We start from the raw sequence: 24,378 nt of genomic DNA, 5'->3' as shown, positions 1-24,378 counted from the left end.
TACTGAGCAGTGAATCATTCAAGGATGAAAAGGCACCTCACTCACAGGATGAACCAGACCAGTGTTGTGTCTACAGATCATTTGTATCTTTAGGCATCTCAGCATTGTGGTTCCTTAAAAAATAATGAGAGAATGGGACAAGTCAAAGACAAGAGAAGAAGTGCCGACCTGAAAAAATATCTACAGCAGATGAACCATATCCAAGAGTCAAGTATTTAAGAAACAGGGGAACAGCAAAGACCTAACACAGGACCTGAGAGATGCATCTGGAGCTTCAGTAGATCCATCTCCTGTTCATTAAAGCGTTATCAGAAACGGTCTCTGTGGAAGATTGGCTGTCAAGAAGTTATTCTTAATGAAGAGAAACAGAACAAAAGACTGAGACGTGCCAGATTACACAACTGCCAGATTACACTCAACAGTGAGTGTCTACCCCCCAGCAGCAAACATTTAGCGACCTTGGGAAGGAAAAACTCCCTTTCAACAGGAAGAAACCACTAGCAGAACCATGCTCAGGGAGGGGTAGCCATCTGCCATGACTGGCTAGTGACAAATGGAGGAAGACAGGACAAGACTTGTGTACTATATTTCTGTGCATATTTGCACATGTTTGAATAAATTTCCGAAGCCGTTTCCTATTTTCCTGGCAAAATAAAAAGAAACGAAGCCTGCACCTATTGTATCACACCCTTTCCTTAAGTATATGTACTCCCAACACCACCAACCTGTCCAAGCATTGTAATAATATAGACCTTACCATTCAATTAAAAAACAGTTCCACTTTGATTTACTTCCTGATTTCTAACTAAGTGCGGTTATTCCAACTCCTAACTTCTCTGGATTTAAATTAAACATGACAAGATGGTGCGTATGAACGCGTGGAGCCATACTCACAGGTCTTTGCGGAGGAATACCGTGAGAGCTGTGCGGCGGTGCTTTGTCCTGCGTACCCGCCCCCAAGCAGCAGCCAGCCCTCCTGCTCTGTGGCGACCGTCCATTTCCCTCTGTTTCCCCGTAGCGTTAGCAGACCCGCTGTTGGAACTCCGCACAGACATGGTGAGTATTTTAACCAGCCGTGCCTTGAGATGTGTGTGGATTTAAGCTGTGCGAACTTGACTGGAAGCCAGATGCGGGGTTGAAATATCTCCGTAGTAGAGCGCTCAGGGACGGACGTTAATACTGTGGCGGTACTAGACAGAGACCCTGCGGGCGGAGCAGTTTATTACCACCGCGGCTTTTTCCTCCCCCCCTTTTTAAGAGCCCACTCTGTGAAATTGCAGCCGATTTTGGTGCCGTAAGCACCCTCACAAACTGAGAACTGAGAGGTAGTACTCGTTACAGGTGGCCACAGTTGGTAGTTGTGGTAGAGCTTTTGGCTGGTTAGCATCACAGCTAACACCTCGCCGATAGCCTGATTTTCCGGTGGGTTTTTTTTTCTTTTTTTTTTAGTAAGGATGTAAGGATGGCTAATTTTCTCAGGAGGAGAGTTGCCTCTCTCTGCTGATTATTCTGAGACATGGAGCTGTAAAATAAAGGTGCACATCTGCCCTCCATGTTCAGACCATTTATGTAAGGGTGCATATTTTCATAGGCGTTAGCTTAACAGTTGTAGATAAGAGCTGTCAAAGTCCAACGTGTAACCATTGTAAAAGCCGCTGATAGTCCTAATTAGGCCAGAGGTTATAGTGTACATACATGCATACGCTTTGCGTAGAATAAAACGTGTTTGACCTGTTTTGACGTCACATTTTTAAGTACAGATTGATGATCCTAGATGAACAGTCTGGTCTGCAGTGGATGCACACTGCAAGCACCATGTTACACTATTTATACTATTTAAACACGCACATACACCAGTGTGTGTGTCCATGAATGCACTGTGCCAGTCTCCAGGGGAGTGGTAGCATCCCACCCAGGTTTGTCGTTTATAGCTTGTGGAGGGAGTTGCTTGCGTTTACACATTCAGGACCATATTGTTAAGTATAAAAATTGATCCTTTTGTAGCTCATATTTTTGTTCAGTGTGTATTTGATGTCATGTTTTTAAAAAACATTTACTGAAAAAAAAAACATTTTTGGTTAAAGCACATAAATGCACCTAAACCTCTCTGGGTGGCTTTTAGTGTTGTAACTTGCCTGGTTATGTTTTTACTGCATACCCTAACGAAATACCCCTTATTACCTAAACCTAACAGAGTTCTCTTTGGTGTCATAACTTCACCAGGTGGTTTTTAAGAGTGCCATAACCTAACTGGTAACTAACCAGGTACTACTACCTGACCTTAAAACAGTACCTTAACCTAACCAGGTAGTCTGATGATAATTAATAACATATTTAAAATAAAACTGTAAACATTTCTTTCTTTTATGACTCTGGCTGTGGTTTCTAGTGTGAAGAGTGAAATTATTTACACCACCATTCCTCCATCTTCCAAGTTTTGATATATATATATATATATATGCCCTTCAATAGTGGAAAATATTTCTCTCGTGAATCTTTACATATCGGTCCAATCAGGTAAAATTATGTCTACAAATAAGATTAAGGTGTGGAACTTCCCAGTGTAAAGTCTATAATAAAGCTAGCATGTGTCTAGGCTTCAAAGAGAGGAAGTCAAATACATACAACCATAAACTGCTGCCTAAAAATATAATTACGCATGATATAATTATGTGAGGGGCAAAAAAAACCCCAGAAAACCCCAGACTCTTAACAGTAGTGCAAACAGCGTCCCAGGTAATTAAAGTTCCACTTTACCTGTTGTAGCAGCTTTTGTCCTGGTTAGCACTACAGCAGGGAAGTCAAACTCATTGCACATCGACTGGGAGAGGTTTATGCCCTACTTGGGTGGGCCGGTTTTGAGTGTTTCTAGGCCTTACGTTTCATATTCCTGCTCTGCAGTAGCACATTTAAAGTTAGTGTTAGATAATTGTTGTTGGAGCTTCTCTTATTTGAATTTTTTGGATTGGCTACAGGGCTCTGAAGTTGGCTTTATTTTTTTTTTCTGTAGGAATAAGCAGAAAAACGCTCTCCTTACAAAAGGAGTTGTTTTTTTTCAGCTTGTTTTTATTAGGGCTGCATAATGGATTAGTGTTTGTTTGTAGTTTTTTTTTTTTTTTTTTTAAAAAAACTGTTTGACACAGGAGATGTAAAGCTCTGTATCTGTGTGTGTATTTACTGTATTAGACATATAGAGAACAAGCGTGCAGATGTTGACTGGCGTTCTTCAGCCTGTAGATCAGAATATAGTTTACTCTGGCTGTTCTTCATAATGTTTATTTTTGTCATTGTGAGATCATGTCCAAAAAAATTAGTCATCTGAGAGATGCCTGCATCTGACAAGGAACACAAACCAACAGCCTTCAGGTTCAAGGTGCACAACTGTTATTTCAAGCTGCCCACCTGGCGCTGATCAACCCTCTAAGAAAGAATTTGAGGGGGAAAATCGCTTCAGGTCCTGAATGGTTCAAGTTAGTCGAATGACCCCCAGTGAAGACTGTTGGCTTTATCTTAGATTTGACATTGTTAATGTTTGTTTCAGTCTTGCTTCTAATTGGTTGATGTAATTCAAGCTCCAGAGTTTGTACTTTAATTATCTAGTCCCCGAACCTAATAATGACCTCTAAAAGCTGCTTTACAAGGCCATTTCCTGCGGGGGAAATTACCCAGTGGTTAGTTTGTGGTTGCTATAGCTACGTACGTGAGAAAGCTGACACAGGAAGTAGGCTGAAGCTGTACTTCCTGTACTTCCTTACATATGCAGGATTTGTTTAAAAGCAGACAGACTTGTCTTGCGTGACATGTCCATCATGAGTCCACTTTAACTGTCAAAGTACAGGGAACAGAAGCTGTTGTGTTCAGCTTTAATCAAAGCCATCTGCACGGAGTTTAATTTTACATTTCAGAATAATACCCATGGGTGCTGTAGAAGGAAATCATAGAGCCCTCATACTTGACGCGGCTCTACTGCCAGGCGTCTTGAGAGGAATTTGGCCTGGATATTAGAGGTGTTAGCAGCTTGTTAACCATCGCTCAGCCTGACACAGATCAGTGCTGTCATTAGTGTCCGCCTTTCCCTTGGGTCACATGAGTACACAGCATATTTTGATTCAGATATCAGTGCTGTGCAATTGATCATTTTACCATTTTAGTTTCAGTTTCAGGTTTGGCTTCCGGCATTTTTTATTATTAAAACAGGATCATGTAGATAGTGCTGTTAATGTGCCCGACCTCTCGCTTTCCCATTGAGCATATCCACAAAGTTCAAGGAAATCTACTTTATTAAAAAATAGATTTCTAATTAGGTAACCAGTCTGCAATTATGCTAAATAATTAGGGCCTTAATATCATGATAATATTTTTGTATTTGTATAGATTTTATCTAAACTACCATTTCTTCCCATGAACACAATAAAGTTCATCCAAAAACAAATATAAAGATGATAAGATCTTTCACGAGGAAAGCAATGATGAGGTCAGGCTTGATATTGTCTTCCCAGTGAGGATTATAGCTTATTAACCCAATACCCGTATCATATTAATGGAATGGAAAACTAAACAAATGAACAGGATGCATGTACTATTGTTATTCCCCCTTTGCAAGCTACATATTCATTGTAGAAGACGTAGTAATCAATTACAGGCACTCTTATCGTTATTTATGACCCTTGTGATTCAAAAGTGAAGCTGAATTCCCTAAAGCTGTATAGACGTTGATAGTCTTGGCACCTTAGACAGTTTATGTAGAAAGTTTAATTTAGAAACAAACTGAAAATTTAAAAAAATCCCATCTGCATTGAGGAGAAGGTGTAAGTTTGGCCTGCTTTGGGGACAAATTAGTAAGTGGAGAAAGGGGAACTTCCCGAGGGGTCCACCTGGTGTGAACCATGATGCTTTGCAGGAGGTCAGATGACTAGCCAACCGATCCTCCCTGGGAGCTGCAAATGCAGCAGTGAGAGGACAGGTGACAGATTAGCATATACATGTGGAGACGCACACACACACTGAACTCTCATGACCTCCCCCCTGGTCTGGACCCCGTTACTCTCACACACCTAATGTCAATTTTACTGACAAGTTTCACTGACCTCCTCCAGCCTCGATTTCTTTGTCCCGCTGCTCTTCATGTGTTGAGCTCCCGCAGGAGGTTTTGAATGTCCATGTGTCGGGGAGGCTGAAACACTGCTAAGAGAGGGGTTCTCCAAAGTTGTTGGAGGCAGTTGAAGCCAGGGAAGAACGGTGCCTGGTCACTTGGATAGAAAGCTTGGCTGAGCGACTGACACACAGGAAAACGTCAACAGGTGGAGCAACTTTTCCATCAACCTGGCTGGTCAGTGTCAATCTGCTGACTCCTTCTGCTCTGGGGAAAACTTCTGTCATCCATCTACACTGGAATGACTGAAAGACGAGACGACTGATGCATCCGTCGGCCCATCCAGGACAACTAAAAACATCTTTTAGCATCTTATAATCCATGTTCCTGAATATGTAACTATTCAGAGACATGGCAAAGTCTCCTCCTTCCATCCTTTCTGCCAATCAGAAGCAACGGATAGATGTCTAACCATTTTTTTCATCCACCCATTCCTCCCAGTTCCTGCCCTTCCTGCTATCACCCACTCGTCATGCTGCCCAAGAAAATCGCCGTCTACCCAGCAGAGGACGAGCTGGTGAGCTTGTCCACCGTTTATGACCTCCTGGACGAACAGCAGCACTACTATAAAGAGCTGATCCAGCGGCAGGAGAGGAGCTACAGGGCCTTCCTGCAGATGCTGATGGACTCGTCATCAAGCCGCATGGATGGCCTCGTCAGAGAGATGCAGGACCTGAGGAACTGCCTGCAGAGAACCAAAGCCGAGCTGGCTGAAGTAAAAAAGCAGGGCGTCCAGACCAGCAAGCAGGCTGAGTGCCTGGCTGAGGGCTTGGTGATGGTGCGGGGAGCGCTCGATGGGCTGACCATGAAAACTGGAGGAGGTGGTGGTGGTGGAGCAGGAAGAGGTGTGGATCTGAAGCAGCGCAGAGGGCCTGGAGGGTTAAGACTGGATGGAGGAATAGGAGGTGGAGGCAGGGATGTGAAAAAAACAGAACCAAAAGCAATGAAGCTGGTGGCAGACCTAACAGATATCCACTTTGATGATATAAAGGTTGGATTCAAGTAATGAGATCCCTGATTAATCCCTGCATTTGCTTCCTAATATCATTATCAAAAGCCTTGAAGCCTTGTCAGTGTTTTTGTTGATGTTGTGTGGAGTTTGTCTTTCTTTCTTTCTTTCTTTCTTTCAAAGTAACATAATCCTGGGGTTTTAAAATGGGCCTTTCGAAATAAGGAAATTTTAGATCACTAAATGACAGTAAAAGCAGTAAGCTATGGTAAACTGTGAAGATGATGACTGGAGATGAAGAGTTCTGCCAGGCAAAGCTTGCATGTCACAAGTCGACCACAACAAAGTGCTTACAGAAGCAGTTCTCACCACTGTTTGTGACGCCTGATGAGGCAGTATCTGATTAATCTCAATTTAAAAGATAATCAAGTCTCACTAAAAGAAAAAAATGCTTAGTTTGTTGAACCAAAACGATTGTATTGGATTTCTTTTTTTTTTTTTTTCAATCAATCTTGGTAATAACATAGCATATTAATTCACTCTTTGGTGTTTTTGTTTTGTTTTTTTAGGCTGACCAACTAACAGAAGAGCAGATTGCTGGTAAGGTGATGCCATAAAAACACTTCTAATTTTATTCACGTCTTTACAGCTGCAGTTTAAATGTCCTTTCTTCTTCTCTTCGTTTGCCTGTTCAGAGTTCAAGGAGGCCTTCTCCCTGTTCGATAAAGACGGAGATGGTACCATTACCACGAAGGAGCTGGGCACTGTCATGAGGTCACTGGGTCAAAACCCGACCGAGGCAGAACTCCAGGATATGATCAACGAGGTGGATGCTGATGGTACGCTGCTGTCCTCCCTCGACACGGGGGAAGGATTCATCTGTCTAACTTGTCTTTTTTAAAATAACCCTTTTATCAATGATGAGTCATATTTTCCTCCTACTCCTAGGCAACGGGACTATCGACTTCCCCGAGTTCCTGACAATGATGGCGAGGAAGATGAAGGACACTGACAGTGAGGAGGAGATCAGGGAGGCATTCAGAGTCTTTGATAAGGTGGGCCTGGTTTAAATGTTTTTCATACGTATTTTGACGTATGAATGCTGCAGTCAGTATAACAGCTGCGTCAGGCACTTTGCAAGGTATCAGAACACTCCAACAATCGGTGGCACTTGCGGTCTGATTTCTGATAATTGGGAATTTATGAAAGATGGCATACTATGCTGCTTTTCCTAGCAATTTCCAGTCACTGGAAACAAGAGAAATTGTGTAGGTCTTCCTGTTGATAAGAAGAGTAGAAAAGAGCTGGTAAATTCAAAAAAACTTCCATACGAGCCCTGGGTGTGTTCTCAGCACTCGTCCCGATGCATTTGAAGCATTTAAACGACTCGACTTAAGTCTGTGTGGGGAAACTGACTCGCCTCATGTCATATTCAAAGCAGGAAGTCAGAAATAGGAATGAAGGAAGTGGCCAGTCAGTTTTCAAAATAAAATACCCCTTTCATAACAACACTTCTGATATGAAGCCACAGCTCCTAAATGACTCTTAACTAATCCAGCGTGCTCCTCGTTGGAGGATGTGGTGAAGAGTAAAACGTGATCCTTTTTTTTGGATTTGACCTCCTGCCTCACAAATCCAGAGTAGATATGCAGAGAAACACTGAAATGGCACGCATGTTGGTCTGATCACTTTTCCCCATCTCTTTGTCAGGATGGAAATGGCTACATCAGTGCAGCAGAGCTGCGTCATGTGATGACTAACCTGGGAGAGAAGCTGACAGACGAGGAAGTAGACGAGATGATCAGGGAAGCAGACATCGACGGGGACGGACAGGTCAACTACGAAGGTGAGCTTGGTCATGATTGTTATTAGAAGCTCCAGAGCTCTGATTGGTCCTGAGGCTTGCTGTGTTATAATTCCTGATGGCTTTTCTTTCTCCGCCTCTTCGTTCTCCACAGAATTTGTCCAGATGATGACCGCCAAGTGAACTGGGCTCGCGTTAACGACAAAGAATCCGTCAAAAGTTTCACTTACCTCTTATTGCAAAAATCTACATTTAATCATACTGTTCTGTATCAACAACTTAAACTGAATGTTCAAAATCTCAGATCTGTCCATATTAAACAAGTTCACAAAAAGGAAAAAAAAAAAAACTAACTGAATCTGCATGTACTGGCTTGTACCCCCACCTTTCCGTCCCACTCCCCTCTCCCATCTCAGCGCCGAGCTGCCCAATCAGATCTCAACTCAACAGCCGAGCGGTCGCCGCGCAGCTGGCTTCCTGACGTCACTGCGATGTTTCGGGACGGCCGTTCGCCTTTCTTCCTCGACTTCCTGTCTTCTTTCATTTCTGTTCTTCATGCATGAGGCTTTTCGTGGGTTAGCGTCGAGAGCACAGCAGGAGAAAGCAGTCGGTGGTCCTCAGGTCGGCCTAGGAGGTGTTGGTTAGCTGAGCGAAGGAAGAAGCTTTCACAGTTTGCTTACCTGAGTGAAGTCAGATATTTTTAAGAAAAGCATAAAAATAGAATAAATAAGAAGTCATTTTAGATCTTGTGTTTCGGGCATGTCACTTTTCCTTCGTGTGTTCACCTTTTGTTCAAGGCGGGGGGACGATTTTGAGCCATGTTGGGCGGCGAGTGTGTCGTAGGGTTTCAGGGCGGTTGGTTAAAGATGATCGACGTACACAAGCAGCTTTTGACGCAACATTCAGTAAACAATGGTTTTAGATTAACAGGAAGTGATGAAAGAAAATAATGTCATTGCCTCAAATGCTGTGTGCGTACACGAGTTCACTTTAGTGGGGACGGGGGTCGGTGCTTTGCGGTGTTTCTATCTTCTGTTTGTGCGTGTGCGTGCGTGCGTGTGGGTGTGTGTATGGGTGCGGCGAGGCCCGGCCCAGTCCAGCTGTTCTGTTTGGTTCAGTTGATCTGCATTCCAAGATGTACATGCTCGTCTTTACATTTTGTTTTTCCAATAAAAACACAAACATGAACTGAGATGCCACTTTGTGTGTGGGTTTTTTTTTTTTTTAAAGCTGACTTGTGTGTTTTCCTGCAACTCTGTGGGGGAAGTACTGCTTTAAAATGACTCATTGGTAATCGGTGTGATGTCTTACTGTGAGCACAGACTCTGAAACCCACCTAACATATTTTGGGATGAGATTAACAAAAACTACTTTCTGCGAAAGCACAAGACGGTGATAAAAGGATGCAACCATGGACTGTATAAAAAAAGATGGTGTTTGGGAGCCATATATCGATAACAGGGTGGCTTTATCAACTTACACTCCCATTATTGGCTAGAAAGTCACGTCAGTTGTTGGCTTCAGTTTGTGATGTTTTGTTTCAGTCTTACTTCACTGACTCGTTAGTAAACCCACATTCATTTATTGCCAGGCCATTGAAGGTAAATAAAGTCTTAGAAAATCAACTGTTAATGAATGTATATTTTATAAATCCACTAGTGAACCATCCATTCAGTCATCTACCAGTTCTTTGGGCCAGGTCCTATTTCCCTCGACTGATCCAGGGGAATACAGAGGTGTTTCCAGGCTAGCTGACACGTTATCTCTCCAGTTTGTCCAGGGTCCATCCCGGTGTCTTAACCCGGTGCCAGCTCTGATATGAGGAGTAGCAGCTCTACTCCCCGAGTCCTACCAAATGTTTGAGGTCCTCACTCTAAGGCAGGGGTGTCAAACTCCAGGCCTCAAGGGCCGGTGTCCTGTAGGTTTTAGATCTCACCCTGTTTCAACACACCTGAATCAAATGATTAGTTCATTACCAGGCTTCTGGAGAACTTCAAGACATGTTGAGGAGGTAATTTAGCCAATCAGCTGTGATGGATCAAGGACACATCTAAAACCTGCAGGACACCGGCCCTTGAGGCCTGGAGTTCGACACCTGTGCTCTAAGGGATGGAGGGTATTAGCCCTGACCAAAACATTTGTGTAATTTTTCCATAACTGATAAATTCTGGGTACTATAGGGAGATTTGTTTGCATTTCCAATCTAAATGCTTCATAGGGCACTGTCACTCCTTTTTAGTGACTCAGATTAGCATTAGGCTATAGACTAGGCTGCAAAACACAAGGCAAGACCATAGATACTCATGTTAAATCCCCAACTTAAGAGCAGAAATAATCATACAAATAACAGTTCTGACCTCTGTGTATAAGCAAATCACAGCACCGCCTGATGTGCCTGGCAAAAATGTGTTTTGTTTTTTTTGTAATGATAGAGTAGTTGTGATCAGCTGGCCACGATAATCCTGTAAATGTAGCAGAAATTTAAGAAAACAAACAGAAAATCAAAAATGGGAACTAAATGATTAAACTTCCTTCTGAGGGGTAGATGAGTAAAATCCTCATCTTCTGCAGTACCCCCATATAAGTCCATCCCTCAGATACTCGCTCCTCACTACATTCTTCTAGCTGTCAGGTGAAAGGCTGAAATATTTATGAGAGCAATCTGGAGCCAGCAGAGCTGAAGGCGAGGGGAGAATCTTCTGCACTGGAAAGCCCGTTATTAATGCTGGAGTGGCAGCTCACTAATAGCAAGCAAAGAGCAGCAAGATGTATTAATACACTTCAGACTGTTACATAACTCCAGCTACTAACTCTGTGTGTGACAGAGGGATGCATGGATACATCCAACACCTCCTACACTTCCCCGTCCCCTGTCTGCTCCTCTGCAATCCCACAATCGCCACCTCAGTCTTAAATATTCAAGATGAAGCTTTTCATTTTGACCTCCTCATACAAGTCGTCTTCATCATCGCTCAAGCCCCCCCTCCCCCTTCCAATTCCTTCTCCCACTCTTTCCTCCAGCTCCCACAGTTTTCTGCTCCCTCCTCTCGTTCTGTTTTGCCCATCCTGTCCCTGGCTCTGTTGCCTAGCAACAGCTCTTCATCTGCAGACAAGACATTCTGGGCTATCTGGAAAAGTCCCTCTGACACCCTACACACACACACTCTCACACACATTGCACATTTGCATTAAAGAAATGTTTGTAAGAGCAACAACTTAACGCACTGGAACATAATCATGTTTTTATTTGTTCACAGCTGCATGCAAAAAATAAAAAGCATCACATTTCACTTCCTATCTTGTGCAGAGTTTCAGCATCATTGCTTCAGCCCTTCCTAAAGCCTCAGACTAGCTGCGGCAACTTCCAGCAACTGAACTTCTTCTAGTGGCCACTAGAGGCTGACTACAGGAGCGAGTCAAGGTGGATGACAACTTCCTGGCAACTTCTGGTCACTAAGGAAAAATGTGTATTCCCCTGACTGGTTGGGGAGTGGCTCCTCATGACTGCATTGGTTGCTAGTAGATTGGCTTAACTTTACCTCCAAACACTTGCCAACTAGTCTCTGAGTGGCAGCAAACCTTGAAAAAGTTCATTCGCCTTCAAAGTAAACGCCCTTCCTTTAGAAATATGATTGCTGCAGCGTGTTTGCAGACAAGTTCGCATCACTCATGCAGACTGCAGGTGACCGTGGCCGCCTAGCAACCGCCAGCAACCACTTGGCAGCTGGTCGAAGAGTACACATTTTTTCTTAGTGACCTGTGGTTGCCAGGGTTTTTGATTTAGTTTCAGTTATAATTTAGGCATCTAAATTCTTTCAGTTTTAGCCGACTAAACATGATAAGTTTATAGCAGACTAAATGGGAGTGTAAAGTTGTCTTTATCAATTGCTCCACATGGTTTACAATGCGTCTTATTTTCCTTAAATGTTTGTTTTGTTGTTTTCATGAGAAACACTGGGCCTGTTGTACTGTTTCCCAGGAGCTGATCAAATCTGCTGCTGCCTTTATTATAATCAAATTATTTCTGATTGGACCAATTCCAAACTTGTCCCGCCTTTCTACACAACTTAATTAGTTCTAGATTGGATTTCGTCATTCGAAATATTGTCATCTCGTTTTTATTCGTTGACGAAAGCATCAGTACATTATGCCCTCATGCATTCGTTTTTATTTAGTTATTGTCCTGTTGATGGACTCACATTTAGAGCCAGCCTCAGGTGGCCATTAGAGGGACTGCAGTTTCATTTTTGAAACAAATTACAACAAGCTTCATTTTGTGCACTAGCCAATAATAAGAAACCCCAGTGAGCAAGTACTTTGCATCATTTTTAAACTGAAATTGTGGCAGCAACTGCAGGAATTGTGCAAACATTTACACCTGGACCCTGGTGATGACCTTTATGAGAGATTAACCTCTAGTGACACCTGAGAGTCCAGCAGAGACCTCAGGACTGGGCGGGCGGGAGAGACTGAGCGGGGGCTTCCTGATGCTCCAGGACAAAACCTGTCAGCGCTGTAATCCTCTGATAAAAACCACACAAAGGAGCACGCGTCGATTTGCTGACAGACACACACCTGAGAAAGTAACACACACCGCCGACCCCAAGGTCGCTGCCGGGAGGAGTACCACACACACACACACAAGAGAACCAGAGAGCATCAGACATCTTCTTTTTATCCACTTTTATTATCTTGGTCTTCATAATCATTCATTTACAGCACAAAGGACTCACAGCCTGAGCTCAGGAGGATGTCCTTTCATACCTCGCTCTCTCTCAGCAACATCATTCTCCAGAAAATAGTTATAATTTACTCTCTAAAATAATAATACACTAGTGGAACAATGAAATATACAGCAATAATTCTTTGTATTTATAATCAAAAACAAAATAAAAATATTAATCTGGTGATGGGACACAAAGACAACACAATCACTGCGGGTGCATTTGCGCTCAACAAGGAAATCTGATTTCCGGAGGAAAGATGTGGCACAGATTCCAACAGTTTTCCGCAGATTATACGTTGTTGCTGTTTGAGTTGCTCCAGGTGGCACTTCGATTTTTTTCCACTTAAAAACTTCACAAAAACACTTTAAGATCAGCTGCAGGAAATCAGATTTCCCGCGAGGGCGAATGCAACCCGAGGTTTGGCATTTACACCGATTTATTTCTCAGCGAAAGTCCGTCGATGCTCCGCTGGATACCTTAAAGACCTGGCTGATCCTGAGCCAGGTATACAGTAACAACGATCCCCCTCCATGCAGATGCAGATAACATTACACGAGCATCTTTCCTGAGTGGATACAAGCACCAAAAAGTGGCACAGATACTTTTGGAAAATGATCTTAGTGTCGAGTCAAACACCATTGACCACTCAGAAGTCTGAATTTACTACAGTGGGTTCCTGTCTTCAAAATTTTAACAATGCTAACACGGGTGCAGGGCTACAGTACAGTGAAGGCAATACTCATCAGTGGTTCGACCCCCAGCTCGATCTGCTGCTGATCTATAGTGTTTGTGCGTGCATATAAAATGGGATTGAATTTTTGTAGTGTTAAAAAAAAAAACAAGCATATACATACAGCAATATTTATCACTGACTAAACCAGGTGAGGGCAGAACACAGAGACTACACAGAGTTTTATCTGATGAATTATCAGAAAGCAGAAAAGATGCAGGGCAGCAGTGCTCGTTCCTGTCGCAGATGTTAAACTACGATATTTCCCATGATGCTCAAAGTCGACTGTAGAAAAACAAGATTTCAGCTTCGATTCTGGAGAGGGATTAAAAATGAAGACATGAACCCACTGAAAACAGGGTCCACTGGTGGCTCTAAATTGTATGGTGCTCTCTCATCTTGCTGAACTCAGTAAATCATCATAAGAAAACAAAACAAAAAAAACAGGAAGGGAGCGGGACGGACAGGTTTTGGCGCTTGCATCCACTTTTGAAAGATTGTTTTCTGCTGCATCGATGTGAACAGTACCAAGTAAATGCATATTTGGCTTTTAACGGAAATCGAATCCATTTATGTTAAAATTGCTCAGAGTGTATGTGTGTGTATTTGGACTAAACAACATGTAAACACAACTTTCAGGCTTCTGAGACTAATGACGAAGGAGACAACACGCAGCGCGGGAAGGAGACACGCACACTCACGTAGACGTGGGACATGGCCACAAGAAAGGCATTGTGGGAAGCACGGGTGGACAGAGGGAAGCCTGTTTATTTGTACTCTTTGCATTTCTATATACACTCTGAGTTTATGTGTGTGTGAAGGTTTGGCAGTACACCTTTTCACAGGTCTGTGCGTGTGTGTGTTTGTGAAGTGGCATGCAGGCACGCTCTGTGTGTGTGTTTTTCTCATAGCGCTCTGGGAATGATGGTGAAGGGCAGGATGGGGCTGCTGGCTTCCAGCTCCAAGGCGGTGAGAAAACACTCAGTGGCAGCGGCGGTGTTTCCCTGAGCCTGCAACACCTCGCCAAGACTGTTCCACACATCGTGAGCCGTGCTGAGGAGGACAGAGGGATGAAGAGGTCACAAGAGGAAGAACAGAAACAAATTTAAGGGGGGAAGGAAGAGTAGAGGAAAGAGTATAGTGAAGAGGAAAAACATGGAAGATGAGAAGGAAAGAAGGGGAGGAAGAAGAGATGAGAGTAGAGGGAAAGCAGGATGGCAAGGAAGCGAGAAGATGGGAAATAGGAGGAGAGGAAAGCAAAGAAAAAAAGAGGAAGAAAAAAGGATGAGAGGAGAACAGCAGCATAGAAAGAGGGAGGAGAAGTAAAAGAAGAGGAGAAATTAAAGGGATGTAAGAGGAAGTGGGAAGGAAAGATGAAGAAGTGAGGAAATAGAAAAATGTTGAACCACAGGTGCCTTAAAGAAGAAAACTTACAAACATCACCATGTTTAAACACAAACAAACTCACCTGTTCACCTGCACGGCGTCTCTCAGCACCTTTTCCGACAGACTGAAACGCTGCAGCTGGTGCAGGATCAGACCCTGCAACAGAGAAAACAACAAGAGAAGAAGAGAACGTCTCCTTTTTTATCATGCTGTGTGTCAATGATTCAGCAGTTGGCTTCATTTAAAAAGAAGCTCTAAAGTTACATTTAATATCGGTAACCGCCACCCTCCTCTCACTTTTAACATTTATTATTCATGAAGAATTTAAAACCAGAGATTCAAATTTACACAGTGCGCCGTGTCATTTATCTTCTACCGCAAACTACCTGCCGTATTTTACACACTTCCAGTTATAAGATGAGGATTTTCATTGGGTCTGAGCTCTCTACTCCCTTTTTTTTCTTGCATGAGAGCTATGGAGATCAAATTCAGCAAATGGGAAAAACTAATGGAAGTAATCTTCAACAGGTTTATTATTGAGGGACAGCCACCTCCACAGCTAATGTGCCAAAGTGTGCAGTTCCTCGAGTGGCCACTTGGTCTTTATCGGCCTCCGTGTTGCAAGGAATTATTTACAGCAGCAATGTCAAACTCCTTTTACACGGGTGGCCACGTCAGCCAACTTTCATCTTTTGGTAGTTTATTCCTGAGACTGTCCACTAAAAATAAAACTCTTGCAGGCTCCGCCGGGCCGATTCTGGCCCTCGGGCCTTACGTTTGACACCTGTGCTTTTCGGTGCCACCCACCATTTTTTGTGTGTCTTATTGTCAACCACGTGTCTTAACAGAATTTTAACCCCATGGAAACAGAACAATGGAAAACAGTGGCTGGAGACCACAGCATGACCCAAATTATTTGTGAACATGACTGCAGTTGGTCCAAGTCTGGAGACAGGTTGCCTCTCAAAAGGCGACCCCAATCGAAAGCAGTCGAAGATCGAGGGTGTCCCAGTGATCACCTCAACTGGCAATTTCCGACTTCTTCCAGTCACAAAGAGGTTGCCGTCCTACTTTTACAGTAGCGCGAGTGAGTATGATGAGGGAAGTGTTTCTTCTTCTTGTAAGTTGGCGTCATTGCAGGTGATGAAATCATCTGGTTTGGGGTTGCTTCACTGCCTCATGGCGTCCGCAGATTATTAGCAGAGTAACCCGGAAGGAGACCCTTTAAACTAATAACGATGCCAGGCACACCAAGAGATCCAGAAGAGAAGAAATGGATCAGAGTTGTCGAGTAGTCCTGTCCGGATTATTTCTGTTTATTCGTGACTGGAAAGCACTCTGACTGAACTCCTGTTGTTTTTAACTTTTATAAATAAACATGAATTCCTCCTGTTTTTAGTTGCTCTTAACTTAAGGTTGCATCATATTTTTTTTCCAACCTACTCTTTTTCTTCTCTTTGTTCCATAACTGCACTTTTAATCTCTCCTCCTTTTCTTTTTAGTACTCTTCATGTGCTTTTCATTTTAGTCTCAGCTTTTACTTCCTTTGATTTACCTGATTTAACTTTTGCAGACTGATGTTCCACCGTGGGTCAGTCAGCTCAGTTCTTTATTTCACTTTTATTATTTTCACTCTTTTCATCTATTGTTAAATTATCACTTAACATTAAATAAGCTGAATAAATTGGAGAAAAAGCCAATTTTCTTTATAGGCATGTTCAACTACACCATCTTTTCCTGCAAACACGCATTCAAAAGATACAAACAAGCTCGAAACTTTCCCCACAATTACCAAGCAGAACCCTTTTTTAGAACTCTAAAAAACACAAAATCCAGTTTTCAAGCTAAAATACCAACTACACAAATTGTCAAAAGCCTCCAAATGCATGAAAACATTTTAATCTGCACTCGGGTCAGATGGACACACTGACTACTGACGTACTGATCCTCCTTCAGCTGCCATTGCTGTGGAGAGAATTTTTGTGTGTTACTCTCTGCATCAGCAGATCTGTTCGTTTCTGGCCTGCCAACATGAGTGAATGCATTGACAAGGGCAGACGGAGCAGATTGAAAACAAAAAACAAACTTGCTCTCCTCAGGTGAGGTTTAACCGTCCCAGCAGACTGTAGGTAATTACATAAAAACACACAAAACCCATCAGGGTGTGAGGGCACTGCAGGCGGGCAGGTGGAGGACAGAGTGTCTTACCAGTCTCTGCATGGTCTTGACGTGAGTCGGGTTGATGGACAGGGCCTCCTCGTACCAGCGCTTGGCTTCGTCTATGTTGCCCCTCAGCTCGGCTATCTGCCCCCTCATGTAGAGGACGTTGTGGGACGTGGGGAAGAGGTTGGCGGCTTCCTGCGTGCACGCCGTGGCCTCAGCAGGTTTTGACATGCCGATGTACACCTCAGCTGTTCAACAGAGACACACGCAGAATTTAAAACTGATAGAAACACTGTGAACCTCCAGGGCTAAAAAACAAATTCCTCCAACTGTGACATCTTAACCGAAAGAATTTTATGAAAACATCATTTTTGTTCCATGTTTTTCCTCAAAGCATCTGAAGCCCATTCGGTGCAAGTTTACACATGTTGATGATATATGATCTCTCGTATCTGTTGATCTTTTGTGGATGTAATGAGACATTCTTCATCATCTTCTTCTTTCTTCTGCTCCCTTTGGGGCTGGCTACAGTCTGCCTGCATCTCACCCTATCCCAGCATCTTCTACTGACATACTGATCCTCTGTGTTCTTCCTCTTTTCCTCTTGCCTGGTAGCTCCATATTGGACCCTTTGTCCAGTATATCCGCTACTCCTCCTCCACACATGTCCAAAAAACGATCTCAGCCTTAGTTCTCTAACTTTGTCTCCAAACTCATCTACCTTCTCTACCTACACTCCTTGCAGCTTCACTATTACACCCATTGCTCTCTCATTCTCACACATATATTCAGTTTTTCTTCTACTGACTTCCATTCCTCCTCACTCCAGAGCATACCTCCACCTCCCCAGACTTTCCTCCACCTGCTCCCTACTCTCAAAGTCCATCATCGTCCACAGAGACTCCTGCCTGACCTCATCTGTTAGCCTGTCCATCACCACTGCAAACAAAAAGGGGCTCAGAGCTGATGCCTGACGTGTAATCTATATCTCCAGCGACACACCTCGCCACTGGCCTGCCGTCATCATATATGTCCTGCACATATGTGCAGTTTTTGTTTGTTTGAATGACTAATTAAATGTGACTTTTGGACTGCTTTTGCTGCACGGACATGGTAATACTCTTAACATAATGCAGAAAATAAGAAAGGATAAAAACATTTTTCCCTTCAAGCTGCACGAGCAGAAAAAAAAGACTTCTTCACTTCATGCCCAGCTGATGCTTTCACTGCGCTGGTGTGATGAAGACAGAATCATACGAGTAGAGACGGAGGAAATGAGCCTGAACTGGCTGATTACATTAGCCGTATCGCCGGGCTGGACATGGCCAACCCTGACAGGAAGCAGCTGGACAGATAAACAGGCGGACAAACTACCTCAGCCCGAGTGTGTGTGTCTGTTTGTGTGGACACCGCAGTCTGGTCGCTGAAATCAGAATCTGAGCTCAAGTGAGGGCAAATCTAATATATCCAGTACATATCTAATCAAACTGCTCTTCAATAAAGTCCTGCAGGCTGATGCCGGTGCACTCACTCTGACCTCATATCTGATTCTCTGATGAAGCAAATATCGACCACAAGCCACAGCGAAAGAGGTGAGCGGACAGCGCCCTGCTGTATTTGACGGCTAGTTACAAAATGATTAATTATTAAGGCATAAAATAACTTTCATGCGTGCGCTGCGAATGAGTAAGACGATACCTGCATGGAGCCAGATCTGAGCCAGGGTCATCCAGGGGTGCAGGGGTCCATGTTTGGGGGCACTGCTCTGCAGAGAGGAGGCGACTTCGGATAGAGCCTGCTCCACACGACTGGCTGCTATGGAGGTAGCGTGCACCGAACCTGGAGGTGGAAATCAAACCATCACAGACGAATACGCCATCTTCCAAATGTTGTGACTAACCACTACAACAGCAGTGTTAGGCAGCCATGTGCCACAATGCAGGGTGATTTTAACTGAACAAAACAACAGCAGAGGCCACTGATTACTGTGGTTCTGCAGTGTTTGGTTGCAGTAAACAGTTGGAGTCCACACTGGCACACAGTTTTTCAAGCCTTAAAATAAGTCCACGCCATTCAGCACTCGGCGGCACAGTGTTAGGGCCCTGAGTTACAACGAATTAGTGTCACCATCATGCATAAAACTGCATCACTCTGCTCATTAGTAACTAAAAGAAGTGTCGCTGTGATGGTCTGCGTATCCGCGGACTATTACAGGGGTCAGCATGGGAGGAAAAGCAGGTCCACAAAAGCCAAACGTATCACAACGCCACACAGAACGACCCCCTTACACATCACAAAATTTGATCTTTGTCTTGTTTCGCTAAACTGTCATATGCATTACAACCTAAAGGGATTAAAAATGAATAAAACGTGCCTCGAACACAGCTTGCTTTAATCTGATCTGTCCCTTTCACTGACTGAAGCAATAATAAAAAAATATTTTAAAAAAGGAGAAGATTTGAATTTTAAAGATTTCTAAGAGAGGACTACGTGGCAAAAGGATGTCTCGATTCAGCTGAGAATCCTGTTTGCTGTAGAGTAATTTATTAGCCACCATGCAGCAGCCCAGCCGAACGCAGCACAACACGGGCAGGATGGCGTGTAGCGCTCCCTAAATTAAGCCGATGATGGCGAATAAACACCTTCAGCCTGCAGGTGGAGTTTGTTTCGGTAATTTGAAGCTTTATTTGATTTATTTCAGTCTTACTTTGTTTCACTTTGCTCTGTGCATCGTCTGTCTGCAAGCCTGTTTCTGTACTGCAAGATGGCAAATGTGAATTTTTACCCAAGGCCAGTGAACACCTCCACCCCTAGAGGAGCTGGAGGAGGTGGCCAGTGAGAGGGAGGTCTGCACGAATGTATTAAATACGCCAGAATTACACTGAATTAAAGATCTACAGATTACATGAAGCCCAAAGTGTTCCCTGCCTCTAGATTCTTCAGATCTGTCACCCTGTGACCTCCCCATCATCTATCTGTTGCTTACTATGCTCCCGTGCACCTCCTTTCCTCCGATCCTCCTCCAGCTGCCGTTTTCTTTTTTGTTTCTACCCGCAGGTCTTACTGTTTGTGTGTGCTGCTCTTTGTTTGTGTTGGACTTCACATCATTCGTGGAGTGTTTATTGTTGCACGTTATGCTTGTTGTGATTCTACGAAGATGTCAGGGTGTGTTTGAATGTTTTCCAGTGGTGTGTTGCTGCCACCTCTTTAAATAAGAATTTTAATGACTCCTCTGGTAAAAAACCACTGCAGAGTCCACGCCCTACTTGGTCACTGAGGGTTTGTAGAGTAGTAGGCTGGGGCGGGCTGATCGGTGTAAGTCAATATTTCGATACAGCTTGGTCGATCCATATAAAAAAAACCCAAAAAAAAACTTGGCTAAATTTGCAAGGGTCAGATTACCATGTGGGATATGTGGCTGCTCAAAACGAGGTCTTCTTTTTATCCTCAGTTTGATAACAGGCTCACCTTCAACCCGTGTTTCCTTCTGGACTTAAATGTGCTTTTCAGTTATCAAAAAATAAACAGACCAAAATAGTGCCAAATTCCATGGTATGAAGGTTAAACTTAGCTTGTAAGTTATGGTACACAGTTGATTTTGAGGGCGTCAGGCGGGAGGCACTCACTGAAATAACGCAAAACTTTGCAAAGACCCATATTTGACACGAGCGGTACTTTGACATCATGTGAAAGATGCGATCGTTAGCCTAAGTGTCAGAATACAGAGAAGGATATCAGCTGTACAGAGCTGATAATGCCTTTCATGAGAAACTGCACCACTTCCTCATTTGTGCGACTTCCCACAAACCCCTGTGGGAAGTCTTCCCACAGGGGTTTGTTAGATTTCAGCCAGATTACGTTAAATTGATTACAACACTTGAGCATCTGTCAGCAATTTGCCTCGAGCTTGTTGTAACAGTTACTGTCACAACTACCATCACATTCGTGAGAAGGAAACTGCTTCCTGGTGAGTTTTTGTTCTCTTTCACGTTACCGAAAAGGATAAACGCATCAGAAATAACACCTGTGTGCTGGAAAATAAGACCCTCGTCTGGATTGTGCTCTAAAACAATCCAAACAAGTTGTTTCCTGAACACCTTCACGCTGCTTTAATGTGACAACATGCAAAAGATGCCTGAGCTCTTCCTTCTAACTCACTGTGGGCATTTGGATCAGCCACCAGCATGATTTAAAAAACAAAAACAAAAAAAACTGTTTACAGATGTCACCTTAAAGCAGAAGATATTTGCACATACTCTCGTTATATGAATATGGCACATATCTGGACCTCTTGGGACAAAGGGGGAGCAATGACGGAAGAATGGATGAGGGGGAGAAAAAAAAAGAAAAGATGGAGGTTAGATGGCTACTTACAAACAGAAAACATGGAGGAAAGACCAAGAGTGTTAGCGTCCTGAAGGCCGCCTTAAAACGAAGGGATGGAAAGAAACAGAAAGACGACTGTTAATGATTGAAAGAGAGGAAGAGACAGAAGAAATATCCAAAGCATGATGAGGAAAAAAACAAAAGAATCCACAGAAGGTAGACTGCAGCACCCCGCAGGGTTTTCATTCTTCACACCTCACTTTTAGACCACATGACAGCAGGCGAGCTGCTTCCACTCATGCACCCTTTCTAATGACAGAGATTTGATTGAACATGTGAATATGGAGGACCGAAACAGACCAAACTGTGAATAACTACATTAAAAAAAAAAAAAAAAATGTAAAAAGAATTCTCATGGAATTAGCAGTAACTGAACTTTCAAAATAAGAGGGCTGTTTCTTCATAGATGGAAAAAAAATATGTATAGAAAATTTAAAAAAAAAAATCAGTATGTGTGGAAATACTGAAATATTTAGGTCAAGAAAAAATAATCGGTAAATAACAATTATTTGTAGGAATAAATGCACTAAAAGGAAATTAAAATAAATAATAATAAAATAACTGTAGGTAAAAGCTCATTTTTATGTGCTATAAAACACTAATTATGTTTAGTTTGTTTGCTTAATGGAAAATTACTTCATTTTACTGAGTCATTCATTCTTTTGGGGGGTTTTTTCTGTTTTTTTAAATGTTTGGCAGAGTCAGTCCTCCATAAATGCACACCCAGTGGCCTATTAAGTAGTTAGTGCCATAAAGCTTTTTTAAATACCAAAATGTCGAGAAGGCCCATATTTCAAGTCATGACAGGTTTTTGTTTCAAAATTTGGTGAGGAACATTATATTTTACACCTCATGATGTGGTGCACCTGCGTATCTGAATTAGCTTTTTACTGAACTAATCATTCAAAAATCTCCTAAAGAAAGTAAATTTATCATATTTTCAGTAACCATGATGATCGACTAGCTGTCACCGTTCTGTGGCCTGCAGGAAAAATAATCTAAAAGACAACCATTACCATTATTATTATCATTAGTAAGAGAGATGGCAACAAGGACGGTCAACATCAAAACTGGGAAGCACGACAAATTAATGCTGGCTGAGATGGAAACACTGAAAATTATTAAAAACAAAAACAGAGGTGCAGAGAAAGTGCAGCTGTGATCTGTGGAAAAAAAATCTTTTATAACATAAACTGCCTCCCCCCCATCTGAGCAATAAATTTTAGCTAAATAAAATGAGTGTGTGTGTGCGTGCGTGCATGTTTAAGTAACAAAATATGCAAAGCAAATGCATCAAAACTCAGCTCAATCCACATCAAAGTTTCTGCAAACATGCCAGGATTTACAGCAGCTCTGTGGAGTTTGTCTCAGCCAAAACTCCAAAATGGTTAGTTTCTTTAGTCTCTTTGTCCAGGCTTAAACAAATCTCTCTAATTCACGATCCGCTCAAGCATCAGTGAGGGTGAAAGCACAAGAAGGATGTGGCTGCTCATAAGAGGAGCTTTCTTAGATATCGAACAATTCAAAGATAGCTGGTGGTTTATGGGCACATTATATTAAGCCAGGAACTAACAAGTGATGCCTTTAAGTAAGAAAATAATTGCAAAGCAGGTAATTAATATCTTCTCCAAAAAATACAGAAGCATTTTTAACTTTTAAGATTTTTCTTTTGCCTTAAAACCACATCCAGGAGGATTTAATGTGTCAGGAAATGGTGCTGCCTCCGTCCTCTTTAAGTTTTAAATATCAGTGAATTTCTCAGCATTATTAAAGTAATACAGCTTGGCCTGACAGTACTCTGCAGTACTGGAAATTTCATGACTTCATGAGCATGACAGAGATCCAACTGGTCTCTCAGGAGGCTCCGAAATGCTTCGTAATATAGTTTGGATCTTTAATTCTATTCGTGTTTCTGGACATAAATTTTTACGATGTTATAACTAACTCATAACATATGTAGCTCGAAAATCACAGAAACAGGCAAAAGTAACTAGTGACGACATCTGTTTGTGGTCAGTCTCCACACCGTGCTACAGGCAGAGCGGAGGAGGATTACAGTTGGAGGACAGCTGGCGGACTATGGCGTGGTTGCAGAAGGAGTGAGTCCTGGTCTTTGTGCGTGGAGGTGGAAGAGGAGGAGGAAGGGCAGGGGGAAGGGAAGGAAGAGGAGAGCGGAAAGGTGGTTTTCGGAGTGGAGGCAGAGGAGTACGGGGAGGCTGGAAGATGAAGACAGGGGAAGAAGGGGAAGACAGCGGGGAGGAGACGGTGGACATGGTGGAGGGGGAGGGGGGGGAGACTGGTTCGAAACCAGAGAGCGAAGATGAAGAACCTGAGACTTAAAAAAGAGGAAATAAAACAGAAATGAGTGAAATTAATGAAGGATTAAAGAAACAAAAAGACCTTTTTTCAAACAACATTTTTTAAAATGCTCCCATTTTTTAAATTTATACATTAAGTTAAAAGAAATCAGATTCTTTTATAGACTTTTCCCTCTGCTATCTGTAAAAAAGACATCAGGATGACCATTAGATGAGAAAGAATAATTAAACCGTTTACAAGTTTACTGATGAACGCCGAGCACAGATTTCAGGTGTGTGTACCTACCAGTCTCAGGGTCACTGAAGTCAGGCAGGGTCATAGCGTTGAGCTGTCGCCTGTCTGCTATGGCTCTATCCAACAGACTGCTGCCACGCCCCGAATCACTGCCACGAAACACACGTGGAATTAAACAAAGGGAAAAAGCACATCCGCACGCACGCATGCAAGTACACACACACATGCCACACACGGCCTGGGATTGAGCTGCTGAGCAAACATGACCTCCAAAACAAGGAGATAAAGCATTTTAGTGCCTTGGTTACCTTTTGTTTTCTTAGTTAGATTAAGCTTCAAGGGAACTGTGTTATTAATGAAGAGACAACGACTCATTGCCAGTTATTCAAATGCTTGATTGCAGCTCTTGCTGCCAAGAATGGCACAACCAGTTATTAGATTTAGAGGGCAACAGGTTTTCACACAGGAACAGGCAGGTTTTTCGCCGCTTAATAAATGAAATAATTTAAAAAGTGCATTTTGTATTTA

General features: G+C 42.8%; 3 protein-coding genes across 5 annotated transcripts; 2 read left to right on the top strand and 1 right to left on the bottom strand.

Annotated features, from left to right (window-relative positions):
• The first annotated feature begins 846 nt into the window (after window positions 1-846).
• LOC146495803 (calmodulin-1-like) lies at window positions 847-9,097 on the top strand. The gene is made up of 6 exons (XM_085143808.1): window positions 847-1,056; window positions 6,671-6,701; window positions 6,797-6,940; window positions 7,050-7,156; window positions 7,812-7,947; window positions 8,060-9,097. The coding sequence occupies exons 1-6, from the start codon at window positions 862-864 to the stop codon at window positions 8,086-8,088; spliced, it is 642 nt and encodes a 213-aa protein (XP_084999934.1). The 5' UTR covers window positions 847-861; the 3' UTR covers window positions 8,089-9,097.
• On the top strand, window positions 2,736-6,603 carry LOC146495804 (uncharacterized). Its single transcript, XM_085143809.1, has one exon. It carries the CDS (start codon window positions 5,556-5,558, stop codon window positions 6,156-6,158), a length of 603 nt encoding a protein of 200 aa, XP_084999935.1. The 5' UTR covers window positions 2,736-5,555; the 3' UTR covers window positions 6,159-6,603.
• Window positions 9,098-12,573: 3,476 nt separating the features above from the next.
• LOC146495802 (tetratricopeptide repeat protein 7B-like) lies at window positions 12,574-24,296 on the bottom strand. Of its 3 annotated transcripts, none has more exons than XM_085143947.1 (6): window positions 23,902-24,296; window positions 21,286-21,336; window positions 18,610-18,750; window positions 16,957-17,159; window positions 14,831-14,904; window positions 12,574-14,415 (listed from the first exon to the last, which is right to left on the bottom strand). In XM_085143947.1, the coding sequence occupies exons 1-6, from the start codon at window positions 24,074-24,076 to the stop codon at window positions 14,268-14,270; spliced, it is 792 nt and encodes a 263-aa protein (XP_085000073.1). In that variant the 5' UTR covers window positions 24,077-24,296; the 3' UTR covers window positions 12,574-14,267. The 3 variants fall into 3 exon arrangements, with proteins under 3 accessions (XP_085000073.1, XP_085000075.1, XP_085000074.1); XM_085143949.1 differs by lacking the exon at window positions 23,902-24,296 and adding an exon at window positions 23,324-23,707; XM_085143948.1 differs by lacking the exon at window positions 21,286-21,336 and having other exon boundaries at window positions 23,902-24,292.
• Window positions 24,297-24,378: the final 82 nt, after the last annotated feature.

This window comes from Neolamprologus multifasciatus, chromosome 19, assembly GCF_963576455.1.
Source record: "Neolamprologus multifasciatus chromosome 19, fNeoMul1.2, whole genome shotgun sequence".
NCBI lineage: Eukaryota > Metazoa > Chordata > Actinopteri > Cichliformes > Cichlidae > Neolamprologus > Neolamprologus multifasciatus.
This window is presented reverse-complemented; position numbering and strand designations above follow the sequence as displayed.

Coding starts and splice junctions, on each gene's coding strand:
- LOC146495803 (XM_085143808.1), top strand. CDS start 862: ATGGTGCGTATGAACGCGTGGAGCCATACTCACAGGTCTTTGCGGAGG. Junction 6,702..6,796: donor AACAGAAGAGCAGATTGCTG/GTAAGGTGATGC, acceptor TTGCCTGTTCAG/AGTTCAAGGAGGCCTTCTCC. Junction 7,157..7,811: donor CATTCAGAGTCTTTGATAAG/GTGGGCCTGGTT, acceptor TCTCTTTGTCAG/GATGGAAATGGCTACATCAG.
- LOC146495804 (XM_085143809.1), top strand. CDS start 5,556: ATGTCTAACCATTTTTTTCATCCACCCATTCCTCCCAGTTCCTGCCCT.
- LOC146495802 (XM_085143947.1), bottom strand. CDS start 24,076: ATGTGTGTGTGTACTTGCATGCGTGCGTGCGGATGTGCTTTTTCCCTT. Junction 18,751..21,285: donor TTCCTCCATGTTTTCTGTTT/GTAAGTAGCCAT, acceptor TTCCACCTCCAG/GTTCGGTGCACGCTACCTCC. Junction 17,160..18,609: donor TCAGATCTGGCTCCATGCAG/GTATCGTCTTAC, acceptor TCTGTTGAACAG/CTGAGGTGTACATCGGCATG.